Below are 20,070 nucleotides of genomic sequence, written 5' to 3'. Positions count from 1 at the left end.
AGACTGGCACGCGTTTCGCGCTAACTTGGCCATTCCAACCACTTTCTTCTACTCCGTGATGTTATGTATGTATGTAGGTACGTACCTAGGTATATAGGATAAGGTAAAATAACTTTAGCGCTATATTTATGACCTAAGCTGTGATGGATTCACGTGCCCTTCTTGACTGAATGTTGTCTAAGTCAAAGTTTGAATCTGCCATTTGTCGTCATCGGCCACAGCGTTGCTTTAAGGTGGGTACTGACTGATGTTACGAAGCGTTATGTAACGTTACCCAGGGAGCGTTCGTGCTGTCAGTACGGGAAATCAAGGCGCTCGCAAGGAGCAACATAACGGATTTTAACACACGGCTTTACTTATCATGCTCGCTGCGAATGTTACATTACGCCACGTAACACCAGTCAGGACCCACCTTTACGTCAGTGCCTTAGAAAATGTTAGATTACTTACATGTAGAGGCGCGAACTCTGAAATATTTTTTATAAGTAAATTAAAAGATCATTTTATATTTTAAAACTTTTATTTATTTTCATATATGTAACAAACAATTATCTATCTTAAATTTAATGAAGTACAAATTCATTTTATTCATGTCAACTTTTCTTAATCTCATGGCACCTTATATTTCATAGTTCGTAATTATGTCTTGTTCCTTAAAACTATGTATAAAAATAAATAATTTTATTGAGCAACTATTTTATAATAATTTTCTAAATTAAATATTAACACAAATTTTTGTGTACATTTTCATCCTACTTTACAGGTAGGTACAATTTTATGTAAAACATAACAATAATGCTAACCGTTATAATCTACTTAGGCCCTGATTCCTACAGACACCTCCTAATTTAACTTTAAGTTATACCCCTAATTTTCTAATCAACTGAAAAGGAAAGAGACGGATGATTGACAACTGTTAATTTTAAAATCAGTAAGTATGTGAATAAATAAATTATATAAAATAATAAAATAGGCATCTTGCTGATATGCAACCCGTTAGACGAGTGGTATCAACTTAATTCTGTCGGGTTATTGGGCAACATTAAAATTTGGTAGGATTTTATAAATTTCGGCCTAATATTAACGTGTGTTCCATACATTATATGCTTGTCGAAAACACGTCCTTTTCCTTCTCGACGGATAAAAAAATGACAGGTACTTATAATTTAAATAAAATTAGTTGGTGTATACATACTAGAATTAGCACCCATAACCTAATAGTCATCCCATGTATTTTAAACCATTTGCCACACAGCACGCGTTAGCGATACGCGCACGACATAGTGAGGCGAATGCTTTAAATATTAGTTATAGTAGAACTTACTTTCTCTCTCATAAAGTCTAAAATTCCATCAAAATTATAATTACTGTATATTCAATTATTGAATCTCGAATATTCATATTATAATTATGTATAAGTTCATTTAATGCTATCAATGTTTCTTTGCCTTAATTGTCTGCAGAAAATAAAAGAAATGACACTAAAATTTATTTATCTTAGTAAAAGCTTATTGGCAAGATATTTTCCCTTATTTATTTTGGAATATAGTTTTGGAATAGTATCATATCACAGCATTAGAACAATGAAATAAAACCCTGCACGTTCATCTATACCATTATGAAAACCTGTTTATGCTATATAAACATACACACATTTTTTCATGTAACACTTTTTTCTTTCATTTACCTACCTATAAATTAATTTCCATGCCTACCTAAGTGTTTAGTTAATGTATTTTTAAATTAATTTATCGATTGAAATTCGGGACCCGAATGTTACGAGTAAGCTTTAGTTTCCCTCTAATTTGTACTAGTCGAGAAGTCTTCATTATTTTTAGAAGTCAGAAGTCAATTATATATAGAAGTCTAATTTGAATTAGACTTTAAAAACTCTCTGTAGATATCCCAATACTTTCGGCAGCAACTCAACCCAGACATATTCCAGAATTTTCAAACCGGATGGTCTCCAAATATACAGCGATAAAATTAACTATAACGTCTGTTTTTCGTTTTTAGTACAACATTAAATAGACCTTATTACATTCCATTACGCGATACATCGGGCACTGTGATCATAGGCCATGATTTCGAAATACCTACGTTTTAGGCCTATATTCAACGCTTCGTGCGTGATGTATCGCGTAATGTAATGAGGCTTTAAGCTTGATACAGAGCAAGGAAAACGGGACGAAGCCGAGTCTAGATTTTGTTTGCTGCTCAATACAAAGTTCCACGCCCCAGCCCTCGTGTCACACTTTCCTGCCTCTACATGCAACAATAACTTATCCAAGTTTACCGCATGGCGCTGAGTTTGAATTTAAGGAGTACGAAGGCTGCGGTCCTAAACACCACCACGGCCACAGTCAAAGCCAGTACGTCCCACCAGAACATATCCGGGGACATCGCTACTTCCTCCAGGAACTGCCGAGGGTACCTGCAGGACCAGATAACGTGTGGTTAGGCGAGGCTACTGATTCCACATAGAATAGAAACAAAATATAGAACAGTTTTAGTCAACATGAATCTTGTGTACTTTGCAAAAATGCGCTTACAATATTTTCACTTTAAGGTAACCAAATATAATCTAGGCCGATAGAGAAAAAAATGGTATGTTCCATTACATATTCATCATGCCGAGCCTAGAAATTATTGACTTATTGTAATTACGTATCAATTTCAACAAGATTCTCTATGGCAAAACATAATCTTAAAGAAAGCCTTAGATGGTGAGTTGTAGCCTACCTGGGGGGGAGGGGAGGCGGGTTAAAATGACCAAATCAAAGCAATTTATCTAAGAAAGCAATATTGCTATTTGACATTTAATTGCATTGCGCACTTTTATATGCGCATGTCAAATTGCAATATTGATTTCATAGATGAATTGCTTCGATGTGGCCACTTTAACCGCCCTGGTATCAAGTTTACCAGGGTAATTGGGTATACCTACCTATAGTAGATAAAGATCAAGACAAAATATCTTACCCCATACCAAACAACAAATTTAGTTAATTTTTCATGTTCTTACCGATAGTGGCAGTATAGGGCTTGGTTGCAATCCAAAATCGGCCGCTCCAATCCATAGATGGCGCCGATGAAGCCTTCAAGGCCATACCGCAAGTAGGAGACATAAGATCCCCAGTAAAGGTATGATGGTAGGTCGCGCAATGTCACTCCGAAACCAGCAAACATCATCATGGGAACTGAAAGAGTTGGCCCGAGGAATGTGCCGTTCTGGAAAACGAGATGGAAATGTCAGAACTGTTTTATTCTGTTATCTTAAGGTCTTATATCTAAGGGGGCAAGTCACAGAGACTGTAACCTGGAACCTGACAGAGGGCAGCAGTAACTGTCAGTACTATTCAGAGGTGGAGGACAGGAGTCCTAGTATGGCTTTGTAGTAGACTACTCTGGGCGCCATCCCACTTGCGTCAGACAGAGTACTGCGGGGTGGAAAGCAAGAGGGAAACCACTGCCCTATTTTTTCCTAAAAAAGTAGCATGAAAAATGCTGCACCGACAAGAGCGTGGCTTTTAAATTGATGATGATGAAGGTCTTTAAATATTTCATGACATTATGATAGAATCTAAATGTTTTCTGGCAAATAAATATGAAATTACATTAACTAAGTAGATTTATGCACATTAGGACTCTGATAGAATGGGAGTTGAATGTCCATTTGAAGTTCAAAACGCTACATAGGTATATAATCTATATCCACAGAAGAAAGCCTCCAATCACACAACCTCGCATTACAGTCTTAAGATGGGCAGGATGACAATAGGTAACTATTCCATTGCTCATGAGGTCCCTCCATTATTTGAAGGGATACAAAATACTCACAACAACATTGAAGACAGCTCCAATCATGAGCCCGACGCTCTGCGCCACCAACACCGTATACAGAGAGATGGCGAAGAACATGAGGAACCTGACGATGTCCAGCGGCTGCGAGGACATGGTGTATACTATCACGCTGAAGATGAAGCACGATACTATCTGCAAAGAGATAACAAAGGTCTGTACAATCCGTATCATCTCATTGAGGACCTCTCGTCAAGGGAGTTGCATGCTATCGATCTGTTTACTTAATTTAAATGGATTGTTATGGGATATTATTATCTTCTTCTATCGCGTGGGTGGGGTGTCAGGGTTATTATTGAGCCGCCAAAGGCCCCTGACATGGCTCATGTCACGACTACTTACATCACGTATAAGTAGTAACCGGGACCAACGGCTTAACGTGCTTTCCGAAGCATGAATCATCTTACTTTTTGGACAATCTGATGATCAGCTTGTAAAGTTTTGTGATATGTCCGCACCGGGATTCGAAACCGAAACCTCAGGATCGTGAGCCCAACACGATATTATTATAAGAAGCATGATAATAAGCTTCTTCTCGTTTGGGTTACAAAGTCGATGATGAAGCACACCAATTCTAGTTATGAACCGCCAAAGACCTCTGACGAGACTCATTTATCAACTACTTTGCTTAAATAAATAGTACGAAGCACAGACTCATCTTTCATTCGGATAATCCAGCCTGTCAACAAACCTGTGATGTCCTAATCTAACTAAAAAGTAATTTTGTTGTCAATATTCGATCGTATCCAGTTTTTCACATCCTCAAACAAACGCAACGAAAGTAAATACCTACTAGGTACCTATCTTATAAATTGTAACAACAGCTTAATAATGAAAACTTATAATAATTTATTATTTACTAATAAGTAATTAATTATCGTTTACTTACCGACACTGGAAGATCGACTATAGTGATGGATATATAGTAGGAACCGAGGGAATACCATCTGTTGAAGTGCTCCTTTGATAGTACCGACATCTCCGATGGGACTGAAAAGTTTAAATTATTATTAGATAAATAACATACTTACGAGTACTTAAACATAACACATAACATAAACTGCCTATATACGTCCCACTGCTGGGCACAGGCCTCCCCTCAATCAACCGGAGGGGGTATGGAGCATACTCCACCACGCTGCTCCACTGCGGGTTGGTGGAGGTGTTTTTACGGCTAATAGCCGGGACCAACGGCTTAACGTGCCCTCCGAAGCACGGAATCATCTTACTTTTTCGGACAATCAGGTGATTCAAGCCTGAAAAGTCCTTACCAAACAAAGGACGGTCTCACAAAGTGATTTCGACAATGTCCCCATCGGGAATCGAACCCGGACCTCCAGATCGTGAGCCTAACGCTCTAACCACTAGACCACGGAGGCCGTTAACTTAAACATGTTTAAATCATATTTACTAAGTAAGCGGCTTAGGATTCAATGAAGGATCCAGGCTACGTTCCCCAAAAATAATGTTGATGGCGCTGTTCAGATTTAACGTGATAATTACCTATTTTCTCATTGCTTGGGGTACATTATTGTTCAAAAATATAATCTAATGGCAGAGGAATATAGGTATAAATAATTGTTGCTTGCTATTTGGATCACATTATTATAATTTTGTTGCTACCTATATTGCTTCTGTTTACTTTGATCAGAATAATAATGAGTCGAGGATGTATTTGTGCTGGGTGTAAAAAGGGTCATCAATTATACCCAAAAACAAAGATAAAAATGCATTGTCTGTTATCCGTGAAATTAGAAGATTAAACGAAGGAAAATCTTTACAACGCTATTTATATTGGTTTTGAGGAACATAGATTAAACGAAGGAAAATCTTTACAGCGCTATTTATATTGGTTTTGAGGAACATAAAGGCCTGGAAAGTCCTTCTTAGAAACAAAATCTTTTTAAAGCGTGGTTTAACATAAAATTTTATAAGTTTCTGACGGCGTCGTCCCTGTTCCAAAATCAATCTTTGCCAGTTAAATCCATATATTTAATGCTTAAGTTATTTACCTGGCGTTTACATTAGGTATAATAGGAGATTGCTCCTATTATACCTAATGTTCCATTCAACAGTGTATGACAGCACTAAATAGCTATACATATAAAACACATACCTACCTATAAAAGAAATATACTTTATTCTGTTTTGTAATTATACCAGTTTGTAGTTACATATCTACTTCAAACACATCGATAATACTTACATGTGAGAATGGTAAGCATCATGGGCGACATCATATGATGCATCAGTATGGCAAACAGCAAGTTGTAGTTCTCCAGCACCCGAGACCCTTCGTTGCCGGCGTTGATGAACAGTGCACCCAACATGATGCCTACCACCACGTTCACCATCAACCGGAGGTGGGTCATAGTCTGGGGACAAGAACTTATTGAGATCCCATATCATCATGTCGTCCAAACCATATCCGGCGACGGCGACTCCTAAATATCTATCCCAGGTCGTTGTTGGGGGGAGAACCCATATAGGATGACATCGGTGGATAGTTCACAAGTTCCAGAAGACAACTTGTAATTTATTGGCAATGAAGTCCTTAGAAGATTCATCATACATATATGCTCAACAAAGTAGAGGATAGTCTCATGCCTCTGATCACAGGTTCATAGCAGGGCTAGCATAGCATGGCTTTACGATAGTGACGAAACTACAGGAGTTACCGCAAACGGGCTGTAAAATAACCCGTGTGAATTAAATAGATTATATTGTGTCGGGGGGTTGCATACCAACGAGATGTCTACTGAATTTGAAAAAGGAATTTACGCCATGCTTGCTCTACAGGCCATCGCTAGTCCATCACGTTTAAAAGGACAAAGAACAATTCCATCATGATTAATTCCTTAAACGACTTGGACGTAGTTGAGAATACGAAATGAAAATTATAAGGAATTGATTGTCGCAGATTGAGTACTCACCGAGTCTCTCTTGGCTTTCATGAACCCTCGTTTGATAAGAACTGATCTTTGGTTAGATTGTGACGTCTCTTCGTCCCCGTTGTGTGAATCTTCCTCCTTCAGCAAGCTGAGAGGATACTGCTTCCTCAGACCCTCCATGGAAGGAATGGAGTCAGGGTGCTCGAACCACTCCAGAGCTCTGCCATTTTCCGCCTTTGTGGTCAGTAGGGTGAGCTTGTCTTCACCGTATTCTCCACTGGCTAACTCGATGACTGAAAAAAACATTTTGGATCGGTTACACCACCTGATCATATTGACATAGGCACATATTTTTTTTGTAATATTTTCCATTCAAAATTCATGACTGTTCCGTATACGGTCTTGCGATTACCTAATCCACAGCTTTCCGCCGATTGGAAGATTTTAATTTACTTTAGACATGTTATAAATTCATTTATTACTTTGTTATTATTCAGAAAGTTGATTTCAAGTATGCTTGACATACTAAGAATTGTCCAATGGTTTTTTCGTAAAAAGAGCCAATTTTACCAAGTTCAAGGAAAGTCACAAAAACAACAGGTAATAGATAAGGCAATGTACCTGACATCGTCACAGATATGATCGATAATGCACTTGGTAAATAAATGATAAAGATAATATGAATGTTTATATATTATATCAAAGACGTACTTGTCATTATTCAATGTGATACTTGGCATTAACAGTGTTACTACAAAGCAAAGACTAAAAGATAAACTATGTTTAAAATATAATCCGTATACGAAAGAAGTCCCGAAGGCCGCGGCGCTAATGTCGCAGATTCTGCATAGAATTATTATGACTTGTCAAGTTAGTTTCATTAAAATCCGCCGACTTCTTTCGTGGCGCGAAATACTATTTCAAACCTAGTTTATTTTTAGTTTGTGTTTTGTGGTAACACTGTAAATGTCTTTATTCAATACTTATATAATAATATGCTTTATAAACACCATTTCATAAGTTTCCTAGTTTTCTTATAGGAAAGAAGGTCTTATGGGAACAGATCAGATATCAGGCAACTAATATTAAAATAATGAAATGTCATTCTGAGATCATTCTTTTATATCTTACAATACCGGGATCAATTGAAGCTAGCCCTTATATTCCTTAGTTTCCAAATAACCGAATACTTACTATAATCGGCAGGGTTATGGTAAATCGGGCAAGGAATGCCAGCCTGATCGAGATACGGGACCAGGTTCCTCGTAGTGCCCTGATAGAGGCAGCGGCCAGCAGCCAGAACGTAGACGTGGTCGAAGAGTGCAAACAGGCTGGCTGAAGGCTGGTGCACGGTGCATACGATGGTCCGGCCCTGGTGCGCTAGACTCCGGCAGAGTTGCACCACTTGCGAACATGATGAGCTATCCAGACCCCTAAAATTGAAAATTATTACTTTGAGTTTCTACGGAAAAGAAAGGCGCACCAAGGCAGAAAAATGAAAGGAAAATATTTATTAGCAAAATTGATACTTGTAGATAATAGGCAGCTAATGAATGACATATCCTATAACTAATGGGATGCCTCCAAACGCCTCCAAGGTTAGTTAATTAATGTAGCTTCCTGAGATTACGAAAGTGAGCTATAATTTGCATCAACACACGTTACACTGTCTAGACAAGTGGGTCAAAATATTTAATTGACTATCTACTGCTACCGGAAGCCCGTGTTACTCTATGACCGCTTCACGAAATAATCTTGCAGGCACTACATAGTTTTTTAAATTAAGGAAAAAATATATCGTTCTGTAATCCATATTAATTCTTCATCTTATCGTGTGGGTTGTGAGATGGAATACCAACCTCATCAACCCTGATGTCAGAGTTATTACTGAGCCGCCATATTTATTAATTATAATATTACAAATGCGATAGTAGTTCTGTCTGACCATTTGTCTGTTACCTGCTATTCGTGTCTCAAATTCTCAATAACCGATTTAGTTAAAAAGTCACATATATACCATATATGTATACACATAAACTCAGGGAAGGACATTATGGTCATTTCAGAGAGTCATGATTGTCAGCATCTGTCTGGCATTATACTGTTTTAACGGGATCCTCTTACCTAATCTGAAAATTTGACAGATCTGGTTTTAACACTAGCAACTACTAGTCTGAACTTCAAGAACAAACAGCTTAAATGCAAAATAAACTTAGGAAAAAAGAAGCAGCATAGTGGAATATGCGTTATACCCTGCATGAAGCAAAACATATCGATGAGTGTCCTGTGCACATAGCACAGAACTTCTATAACAGGCTAGTTATGTTATATATGTCAGTATAATTATAACAACTTACGTGGTAGGTTCGTCCAGGAACATGATGAGCGGGTTGTTGATCAGCTCCAATGCTATGGACAGCCTCTTCCTCTGGCCACCGGAGAGCTGTGACGCGCGCGTATTCATGTGCTCGTAAAGGCCCAGGTTTGTCAGGATATCTTCAATCTGAAATTGGATATTATATCGGATTCAGTTACAAATATAGTGCAGCAGGCAAATTTTAATTGATGATGATGATTCTTTAATTGTGTTGGCAGATTTTTTTTGAACTAGTACTGGTGTGTGTTTACTAATGAACTTTAACGTCAATCTCAAACGATGCACCTTTTAGGCTACTCCACATCGGCAAGTCAAACTACAAACTAAGGGTTATGATATGCCACCGAAAAAGAAACTAATACCACGCCTGTTCCTGTATCTTGGCCTACAGTGCAATCTGAATCCTATGGAATAGAAACACGCCTGGATCGCTGACGATAAAAAGACGTTGAAAAAAGAAGGAAAAAGACAAAAGAAGAAAGATGATGATTAGGTGATATTTAAATTATTAATATTCTATAAAAGGTCGAGTATTTTTAGCGAGTTCTTTCACATAATTGCAGTCATCCTTTCCCACAGAGTTAGCCAGTTCAGTAACTGTTCTTCTTTAATTAACTCCACATGAACAGCCAGTAAGTATACAATAAATTGCACCAACTGTTCTGATTCAATAATTGACCCCAGAGCCAGCCAGTACTCAACTCACCACTTCTCCCTTCTCGTAGCGGTCCAGTTTGGTGGGCAGCTTTAAGTCAGCGGCCACCATCATGTTCTCTCCCACCGTCAGCAGTCCCTGCAGCCTGTCATCCTGCTGGATGTAGCATGACATCCGCTTGAAGCGCTCTGAAAACACAAATAAGTAGGTGAGTATACATTTTATTGACCTCCCTGGTCTAGCTAGTGGTTATATTACGGCTCACGGTCCTGGTGTCGATTCATTGCATTGACATATCCTTCCTTTACAGTGAGAACCACATGCTAAGCGCCTTTTTGATAAATCCATGCTCTTTTCGGTGTAGCATTCTACTTTCTTGTCTATCAAAGGGCAATTCTTTCACTTCTCTATAAGACTCGACGTTCGCCTTATGTTTAATTTGTTCCATGTAAGCTGTCCTTGGTCTTCCTCTTCCTCACTTTCCTTCTAGCAGCCCTACTATAATGTTTTAATAAATTCTTCATATCGTAAAAATGAAGCAACCAATTAATATTCTTCACATTTTCTCCAACAAAAACCTCGATTTCATTCAATTTATTTCATTCCGGGTAAAAATTTAGACCACAAAAACCAACGTGTCTATGTCAACGTGCGACCAAAAACTAGCGTGTCCGAATGTGATTTTTCAAAAAGGCGCTTACATGTTGTTCACTATGAGGCGATATCAAATCACAGGCATAACTTAAAATAAAGTTGGGAAGTGTTTGCTGGAAACAGCATTAATAATTAACTCCGCTGATGTTTTTCTTACTATAATCAATGTTATTGGTAATAATACTGAGTGACGCCTAGCTTATCGGCGTTTTAATAACTTCCTAGCGTTCAGGGTATAGGTCAGTCTAAGCATTATTATTTTGAATGCGACAATAATTATGTCTGTTTGTTTCCTTTTCCACGGCTAAACCGCTGGGCCGATTTAGATAAAAAAATACATACCTATTATAGCTAAAGTGCCGTTACCTACTATGTAATTAAAAGTACCTATTAGCGAATCTTTTCACTACGTATAATACATAAATACAATACCAGTGTTACATACATGCATATTATGAACTCACGCCTGTTATCCTTAATGGGGTGGCAAGAGCCACAAGCAATCAAAGAAATCTGCAGCAACTGTTGATACGAACTCTAAATGGGATATTATGGACTTTATGGTGACAAGGGATCAGCCTATCGCCTATAACACTAGTACCTTATGTTAGAAAGGAAACAACCTTTGTCGGACTTTACAACATGTTCGGGAAGAGAAGCAGCTGTATGAATTTTTTTTATTCGCTGCCACAACAGCATATAAGCTAACCACTTTTATTTAAATACCTAAGTATATAATTGCAAGTTTATTCCGGGTGGAGATTAGTACTATCTTGTAACATTCGCAAAAGCGATAACACTTATCTTCGCTAATTTCTGACATCAACCTTGCTTCCTAATCCGGGTTCTTAAGTACTAAATACCTCCTGTCCTATCGATAGGTATTTTCTTTTCTATAATAGCCTGCTAGGCTTGGTCTAATCTTCTTCTTCTATCGTGTGGGTTGTGAGGTGGATTACCAACCTCATCAACCCTGGTGTCAGGGTTACTATTGAGGCGCCAAAGGCCCCTGACATGACTCATGTAACGACTACGTACTTACATCAGTAGTTAAGTAGTAACCGGGATCAACGCCTTAACGTGCCTTTCGAAGCACGGATCGTCTTACTTTTGGGACAATCAGGTGATCAGCCTGTAATGTCCTAACCAAACTAGGGACAATAAAGTAATTTTTATGATATGTCCTCATCGGGAATCGACCCCGGGACATTCGGATCGTGAGAACAACGCTCAACCACAGGACCACGGAGGTCGTTGTTGGGTCACTATGGCAAACAGTTAGTTATGTTTCATTTCCCTTATCTGCCCTTTTTTGTTCAAATCAGTCTCTATTTAACTATTGTAGTAGGAAAGCACTCGATCCTCGAGTCTCGGTGCGCCCGAAAAACAGTTACACACGCCCCCCCTCACACGCTTGTTCAATGTACGTGAGGTTTTAGTTATGCTATTTGCTAAGTTTATACGAGCACTTTGCACTATTGCAGACGCACGTCAAGATAAACGAGTCCAAAAGCCGATTGGAAAATTTATGCATTAAATCATTGCTTATTTCCGTAGTATATGTAGGTACCTAGATAGCTACGGTACCTTTTTTCTTGCTAATTCTAATTCACTATTGTTTGGAAACCGTGAAGTTGGTGCATATTTCATCTCTAGCCTAAGTGGCTAAGCCAATATAAAGGCCACCTACCCAGTAATATAGTCTACCCAGTAAGATTGCCATCATCACCTTTCACTTAACATATTTTACATAGATACAATGACGTAATAAGATTAAAAAAAAATATTTTCTGTGTTTTACTTTCATACTGTGCTAGCGTTTGTGATGTGCTGTGTGCGCTACATAAGTTTTGCAAGAGCCAGCATAAAGTAGACAGTAGGTTACTCACTCATGTTTCTCCCTCTGCCGTTGATGAAGACGGCGCCACCGACACCAGTGGTTCTGTACCCTGAGAGGACGTCCAGCAGGGTAGATTTACCAGCCCCCGACGGCCCCATGATGGCGATGAGCTGCCGCGGCCGCAGGCGACCACTGACGCCATGGAGGATCTGTTTATATCCTGAAAAAGATGGAGAATATACATTTAGATAAACAAGGATGCAACAGAGCCGTGGTAGCCCAGTTGGAAGAACGCTTGGCTCCCACTGTGAAATCGCAGGTTCGAATCCAAGCACGGGCCTTAACCAATGATTTTCGAATTTGTTTTCGAGTTCATATTTGGATCAGAAACGATCACGCGGTGAAGGAAAATATCGTGAGGAAACCCATATTCCCGAGAGATGAGTTTCGGAGGTATGTGACCTAACATGTATTGGGCTGGTTTTTCCTTCGCGAGTTGGAAGCTCAGACAGGTAGTCGCTTCTTTAAAAACCGGACCTGTCAAATCTTCAGGTTATGTAAGACCCTGTGTGAAAGACGGATGTATCTTTTTGTATAGCCCAAGAAGACTAAATTGCCATTAAAAAGATCTTCTGATGTGACTCTCGATCCCATTGTTCTTTATGGAATCGGTAAGCCGCTGGTGCCGGATACTATTTCTTACGTATACTCATTACACGAACTACGCCAAAGGCCTTTGGAGGTTCAGTAACAACCCTGATACCCACCAGGGTTATCGGTTTGAGCTCACAACCTCCTGACAGAAGAAGAAAAGTGTGAATCACGCAAATATTAAATTACTTATCTATACATAGAATACAGATTCAAACCAATGTGTTTCTATTAGCATAATATCTTCCACGTGTTTTCCTATGCGTTATAGTCTTTACATTGTTAAGGTTAGACTATGCATGCATATGTATGAAATGCAATCCACTCAATCACACATGACATTCCCATGCACACAATTAACCTGCATAGTTGTTGAATAGATTGCTCGTCGATGGTGATAAATATAGTTACCTATCTACCTACTTTTTCGAACTATGTCACCTCCGCGACATAGCGGACTACTTTAGAAATTGTTTACGTTGTTCATTATTGTGTCAGCTCAGTCATAGACAGACGGTAAACAGATGGTTACTTCACGTGGTTACTACTTACTACTAAAAACAAATTGACTTAAAGCTGAAACAAAACTATTTTTTTTTATGGTTAAAGTAATTTGAAAGCAGTTCGTATTTCACTACAAAACTTAGTCGACAATCCTGAATAATTATATCAAATTCCAAAGTAACACCCGACAACGACTCATTCAAGTAACTCTAAGCTAAAAGGCCTCGCCTCAGCATCAAACGTGTCGAGTATATTACAATTAGTAGTGTTATTATTTGCGAGCTTATCTCCTCGTAACGGCATAAGAGCTTATGTACCGCGACTTCTGCTCCCAGTGGGTTTCCGTACTATCTAACCCTGATAACCTATCAGACGTCATCACAGGACCTTTGCAATTACACTGACACTTTTCTATTTTAAACTGTTAAACAGGGCTAAACTTAGACAAAAACAAGAACCGATTCTATCATCGTCTTCCTAGCTAGCGTTCATATTTCTTTTTTCATTCTTACTCCACTTTACCCTTCCGTGTTATTAGCTTGTCAACTTTAGTCTATGCAGACATTCCTCTGTCGCAGGCCTGGCTGTTCAAATCATCATCATCATTAATTTAACTTGTCGGTGTGCATTTTCCATTCTTGTCTATCAGAGGCTTTTCTTTTCTTTCAATTCTTTCACTTCCTTATAAGACACGTTCGCCTTCTCTTTAAATATTTAAACCATAATCTTTAGTGCCAGGTATTTAAGTCATAACATTTGCACTTCTATTTTCTCTAATATTATTACTACCTTTGCAGGCATAGGGGAACTTAAAATATTATATGGAAATACTTATTACATGGATATTTATCTGTGGTCAGACTGTCTACCTACAACTTTTGATAGTGTCCTTCTGTTCCGGCCCGATTCTCACTGCGAGGGATACTGCACGTCATTATACTGATAATAATGTTTAGTTTCCCATAGCATTTTTCTTCTGTTGTGCCTGCAATCAAAGTTATTTGTATTCCTCATTACGTAATTACTACAATGATCTCAAGTTGAGGCAATGTACCAATTATGATAATTCTATTTCATTTAGTCCTTGCTAAATCACTTGTATGCAAGGACTTGTCAGCAAGGCTCATACATACACGTTCACACCATAATCCTTATTGGTCTAGAAATAGGATCGTCGGAATCCTTAAGACATCTTCCAGCTTCACCTGATATTTGTAAGTTTGGTGTAAAAATGTATGTAACTACCGAAATGGTCGTTCAAAAATGTCGACATAAAAAACAAAATGTATTAAGTTCATAATGTACTATGTACGGTCACGAGTACTAATATGTATACATTTTGAAACCATGCCACATTAACTTTTTTGACAAATTAAACCGTAAGTCTCGTTAAATATCAAATATGGTAGAGCGACAGGGTTCTAAAGTGGGTACATGATATTGCTCATGACTGCAGTCAATTAAGCTATGAATAGCAATACCTCCCACTAAGTGTTAAAGCATCGAACACTTATAGCTAAATGCGTAAAAGTGTGTAAATATCTGCGAATAATGTACTTAAACTGTGACACTCGTGATAAACCTATGATAAATAAACAATGTTATCCATTGTTTTGTATCGAGAGAAAAATAACTTATTGTCTCTACAATAAAACAAATTGTTTCGTGATAACGCATAAGTATTAGACGCTGTTTTTGGAAGTATGGAAGTTTAGACCAAAAAGAGCTTACACGGAACAGAGAAGGCCAACCTCGTATCTCAAAAGAGGAAGTAAAATAATTGGCCTTTGATAGACAAGAATGAAGAATGCTACTCCGACAAGAGCGTGGCTCTTAAATTGGTGATGTGATGGAAGTTTAGATATTTTATCTTTTAGTTATCCCATGACAGACATCGAACCCGTGTTTAGCTGCACTTGACCTCTTCAAAATCATGATTAACAACATTTTTAAATAAAACTCTCTATTAGATTAATACTCAAATTCTTCTCGCAGTGTATTCAATTAAACATAATGGCGATGTATAAAAGCATTCACACAGAAGCGTTTTAAAGAACATTTTATCATTTCAATACCTCACCTTATACTAATATGTATTTTGTTACATATAAAGTATAGCCTAGCCTAGTTATATACCAAAGTTAGGGTAAAAATCTCCAATACCATTAAAAGAATTTACTTATGGTTTACACGTATAATTTCATGTATTTCTCTAAGACGATATAAGGTAAAAAACGTTCCCAGTCGAATACAGAGTCACTAGTATATTAGACCTAGATTCCACACCCTCTCAGGATAACAATTCGACGTGACTAATGCCACGTTCGTCAACTGTTGAACGTTATTTAGTCATTACTCATTAAGATAGCCAAAGCCCAGTATGTATTTAGTTAAATAAAAGTAAATATCTGGAGATATCTTTATTTATATTATCACTAAATTCAAACTAATTACAAGTCATTCACACTCACTTATGATAGGTGTTTCTTTTTATAATTGGACTTGTTTACCGAATTGTCTATTACTATTGCAAACGAATTTAATTCGTAATCAATTAATGTGACCCATTTGCTCGTTTAAGTCGATAAACGCTTGCGAAACGGTAGTGTTGTGACACAAAGAGACAATAAGTATTTAAATAAGTACTAGACAATTTCATGCCACTATCGAGAAAGGCAGAGCTCAATGCAAGGAGCATACTCCACCAGGCTGCTCCACTGTGGGTTGGCAGAGGTGTTTTTCTAATAGCCGACAACTATTAGTAAGTAGGTACCTACTAAGTTATTATGGTAGGTATTTCAAATTAACGCCAGATTAAAAAAAATATTTTAGATTGTGGATGAGACAGCAATATGAATGTCTTATTCCACGAACACAAAAGAGATAAGCCAACACACATGACAACAAAGAATATACAAAAACCAATGTAGCAGGAACTGTTAAAACACTATTTGTATAATTCGCGAAACGTAATCATGCGCCGTGCGTACGCGCAGGTAGCAAAACAAAGCTCTTCCGCGAGAATAACGCCTTTGTTGAACGTGTTATTGTCCGATGTCCAAACACTGATTCATTTACCTTGTAAATTGTCGCCGAGTGAAATATTATAACAAACTACTTAGTCATTTCGAATATTATTTTATAATAATACAGTTTTAAGGAAACGTTTTGGTGTCTTTAATATAGGTGCCTAACATACTTTAGTTACATACGCATTCACGGCTGTAGGTAATTGCACAGAGCCACTATGAGCTAGTTGATATCAAGTGTAAACGGCGCAGTTATTGCTGAGCTAACAATTTCTTCCAGTCGACGTTGTAGGTACTTACAGGAAAAATAATAAAAATATATATAACAATACAAACAATGTAAAGAGAGACTTTCCAGACTATGTTCCTCAAACATAATACAGATGGCGCTGTACAACTTTTCCCTCGTTTAACCTTCTAATTTCATGGATAACGGACATATTATACATATTTTATCTTTGTTTTTTGGTATAAATGACGACCCTTTTTATTACACCCAGGCATCTTCCATCCATTATTATTCTGATCTAAATAAAGAGAAGCAATATAGGTAGATAAAAGGTGTTGTATTATTAGCGGTGTGACAAACAAGAATAAAATTCCTGTTTGTCACACAGGTGTGACAACCTGGTGTGACCACGAGTCCGGAGGGGTAGCAACATAATTCTATATATAATTAATCTGATCCAAATATCAAGCGACAATTATTTTTACATACACACACGTTGAAATTTATTATTTTACTTTCATTAATTTTACTTTTTTACTGTATTATTTACTAGCTCCTATATGACAGGTTTTACCTAGTTTAGGCACCAGCCTCTTCTCAATAATTGTATGTACGTACAAACCAAATGTCTTTTGTTATGGATTCTTTTTTTGTGGAGGAAATAAACTTTTTACTTACTTACTTATATATGTTCCTGCCATTACATTGTATTTTGGAATAATTACGTACTCGAGTAATGAGAAAATAGGTATAGGTGTACCAGAATCTGATGGCAAATGGGGAAATAAAATTTCTGTAGTAAGCAACACTCGGGTAATTGGATGAAAACGTCTTGATACTTTTTATTTTTTACCTATTGACGGACAATATAGACATTATAGGTATAAGCACTTCATATACAACGGTTTTGTGCTACTGTTTATCCTAATGTTATAAATTTGAGAAAACGTTCAGACGTCGGGCCGGTCCTGTCCGGTAGAATAGGTATGAAAGTGTTCACACGCTTTCGTACTATTGCTTACGTTTATTTATGTAAATATCACTTTATACAGGGTGGCCCAGAAGTTCACGTTCAAAATGAAAAATTGGATAGAGGGGCTCATTAGCTATTAGAAACAAAATCAATATTATTTTACTTTTTTTATGCCATCAGATTCTGGTAGACCTATAATTATCACATTGAAGCTGTACAACGCCATCTATATTGTTTTTGGTGAACGCAGCCTGGAAAGTCCTTCATTGATCCCTTAGTTCATCGTATAAGAATTAGTACACAATTGGCCTCAATTAAAAGGAGCAACTAGCCATTTATTGAACACGTAACCCGATCACGAAGATAAAAGAGCGGCATTCATCTATTTAACTCATTTAATCAACTCAATATGCTCCATGCAAAGTAATTGCCGACAGATAATGTTACATTCGAAACACAACTCTACGTGCTCTGGGTTTGAAAGTTGGGACACTACGACATTTAATAGAGTTTACAATTTTACTTAAGTACTTTACTATACTTACAAGAAATATATGGTTCATTACGCCTATCTACTTAGGTATATAAGTCTTCTTCTGTTGGTTGTGAGGTAGATGACCAACCTCAACAACCCTTTAGTCAAGGTTATTATAGAGCCACCATAGGCCTCTGACATGGCTCATGTAACGACTACATACTTACATCAGTGAGTAGTAACCGGGACCAACGGCTTAACGTGCTTTCCGAAACGTGGGTCATCTTAGTTTTGACCATTCAGGTGATCAGCCTGTATGTCTTAACCAAAATAGGGATCACAAAGAGATTTTTGTGATAAGTCCCCATCGGGATTCGAACCCGGGTTCTCAGGATCGAGCGCAAAGCTCAAATACTGGCCCACGGAAGCCGTTAAACGGTATATAAGTGTATTGGGAGCAAAAAATTGTTAATGAAGAAGAGAAAAACAAGTTTTATTCTGCATATATTTAATAGATTTTAATATCGTATGTTTATTAATACGTATACTTACCTACTTGGTTTCTATCTTTGCCTACTTGTAAAAAAGTATTTATTTATAATTATGAAAATATAAAATCTATAGGTGTATGTATTTCAATTGTGACTGTATACAATTAGGACTTTATTTACAATCCTATGGAATACGGTCGTTAGCTTATGAATGCACGTATGTATAATATAAGTACCAAGTTCAGTGTAGTGTTCCAATAAAACATAATTAACAAACAATTATCTAGCTACAGATATATTTCGCGGATGCCCCCGACTACCGAATGACCCAGTTGTGTATCAGCTGTTATGACGTCACGCGGTCAACGATCGCTGATAACTCGTACGCAGCGACCGAATCATCACACGTGCGCGCGAGTGCTTTGTCTCTATATCGCGCTTTTGTTTTTGCAAACGGCCGTGAGATAAAATACTGCGTGGTGAAACAGCTGGGATGAGACAAAAGAAGTTGGTCTGCGGGATTTTATCTAGTTATAAAGATTATAACCCTCATCGGGTGAGCAGTGCCATAATTCGGCAGAAAACGACTTACAGGTAGAGCCACTTGATATTAAATTGAAGTCGATACTTTGAACTACTTCGTAACAAAACATCAGTGCCTAGTATTAGATAGAACAACTAGTTCAGTAAAATTAGTGATCTTCTTCCATCGTGTAAGGTGGATTATAAACCTCAGCAACCCTACTTACATCAGTAAGTAGTAACCGAGACGAACGGCTTAACGTGCCGTCCAAAGCACGAAGGAAAACTACACCGACAAGAGCGTGGCTCTTAAATTAATGATGATAAATATGACTATAAGTAGGTACGTCAGTCGTAGTACTTATTTAACAGCTGATGATGACACACACCTTGTAGCATAGAAGAAACAATAATAATGCTAAAGTCAAGTCCATGGCTGCGTAGCCGTGGACTTTGCTATAGCCTCTGACTCAGATTAATATTATTAACGGATACGAAGATCATTTATAATATTTACAATATCATAGAGGCCTCATGTCCTTTTAATTTATTACGCATATATATATTTGAATGTATAATAAACTTGAGGTCTTTTTTAGCAAATACACCTCTGCTTACCTCTTTGGAGATACAGACGTGATGCAATGTTTGTTGTGTGGGTTGTGAGGTGAATTACCAACTTCATCAACCCTGGTATCAGGGTTATTATTGAGCCGCCAAAGGCCCCTGACATGGCTCATGTAACGATACTTACTTACATCAGTAAGTAGTAACCGGGACCAACGGCTTGATGTGTCTTCCGACGCACGAATCATCTTACTTTTTGGACAATCAGGTGATCAGCCTGTGATGTCCTAACCAAACTAGAGATCACAAAGTGATTTTTTTGTGATATGTCCCTACCAGGATTCGAACCCG

General features: G+C 37.8%; 2 protein-coding genes across 2 annotated transcripts in view; one reads left to right on the top strand and one right to left on the bottom strand.

The window, feature by feature from the left end:
• LOC126368092 (protein YIPF6) overlaps positions 1 to 20,070 on the top strand; it is a 93,811-nt gene that overhangs the window by 57,080 nt on the left and 16,661 nt on the right. The gene's annotated exons all lie outside the window — the stretch shown is intronic.
• Positions 502 to 20,070, bottom strand: part of LOC126368014 (ATP-binding cassette sub-family G member 1) — a 44,526-nt gene continuing 24,957 nt past the window's right edge. Inside the window, exons 2-11 of the mRNA XM_050011860.1 lie at positions 12,328 to 12,498; positions 9,836 to 9,972; positions 9,110 to 9,255; positions 7,947 to 8,185; positions 6,795 to 7,045; positions 6,068 to 6,236; positions 4,751 to 4,851; positions 3,841 to 3,996; positions 3,026 to 3,231; positions 502 to 2,434 (exon numbers count right to left, since the gene is read on the bottom strand). Coding sequence (XP_049867817.1) covers positions 2,293 to 2,434; positions 3,026 to 3,231; positions 3,841 to 3,996; positions 4,751 to 4,851; positions 6,068 to 6,236; positions 6,795 to 7,045; positions 7,947 to 8,185; positions 9,110 to 9,255; positions 9,836 to 9,972; positions 12,328 to 12,498 — 1,718 coding nt within the window. The 3' untranslated portion in view covers positions 502 to 2,292. The remainder of the gene's footprint in view (positions 2,435 to 3,025; positions 3,232 to 3,840; positions 3,997 to 4,750; positions 4,852 to 6,067; positions 6,237 to 6,794; positions 7,046 to 7,946; positions 8,186 to 9,109; positions 9,256 to 9,835; positions 9,973 to 12,327; positions 12,499 to 20,070) is intronic.

Source organism: Pectinophora gossypiella, chromosome 7 (assembly GCF_024362695.1).
Source record: "Pectinophora gossypiella chromosome 7, ilPecGoss1.1, whole genome shotgun sequence".
Taxonomy (NCBI): Eukaryota; Metazoa; Arthropoda; class Insecta; order Lepidoptera; family Gelechiidae; genus Pectinophora; species Pectinophora gossypiella.
The sequence above is the reverse complement of the archived record's forward strand: the minus strand, read 5'-3'. Positions and strand labels throughout refer to the sequence as shown.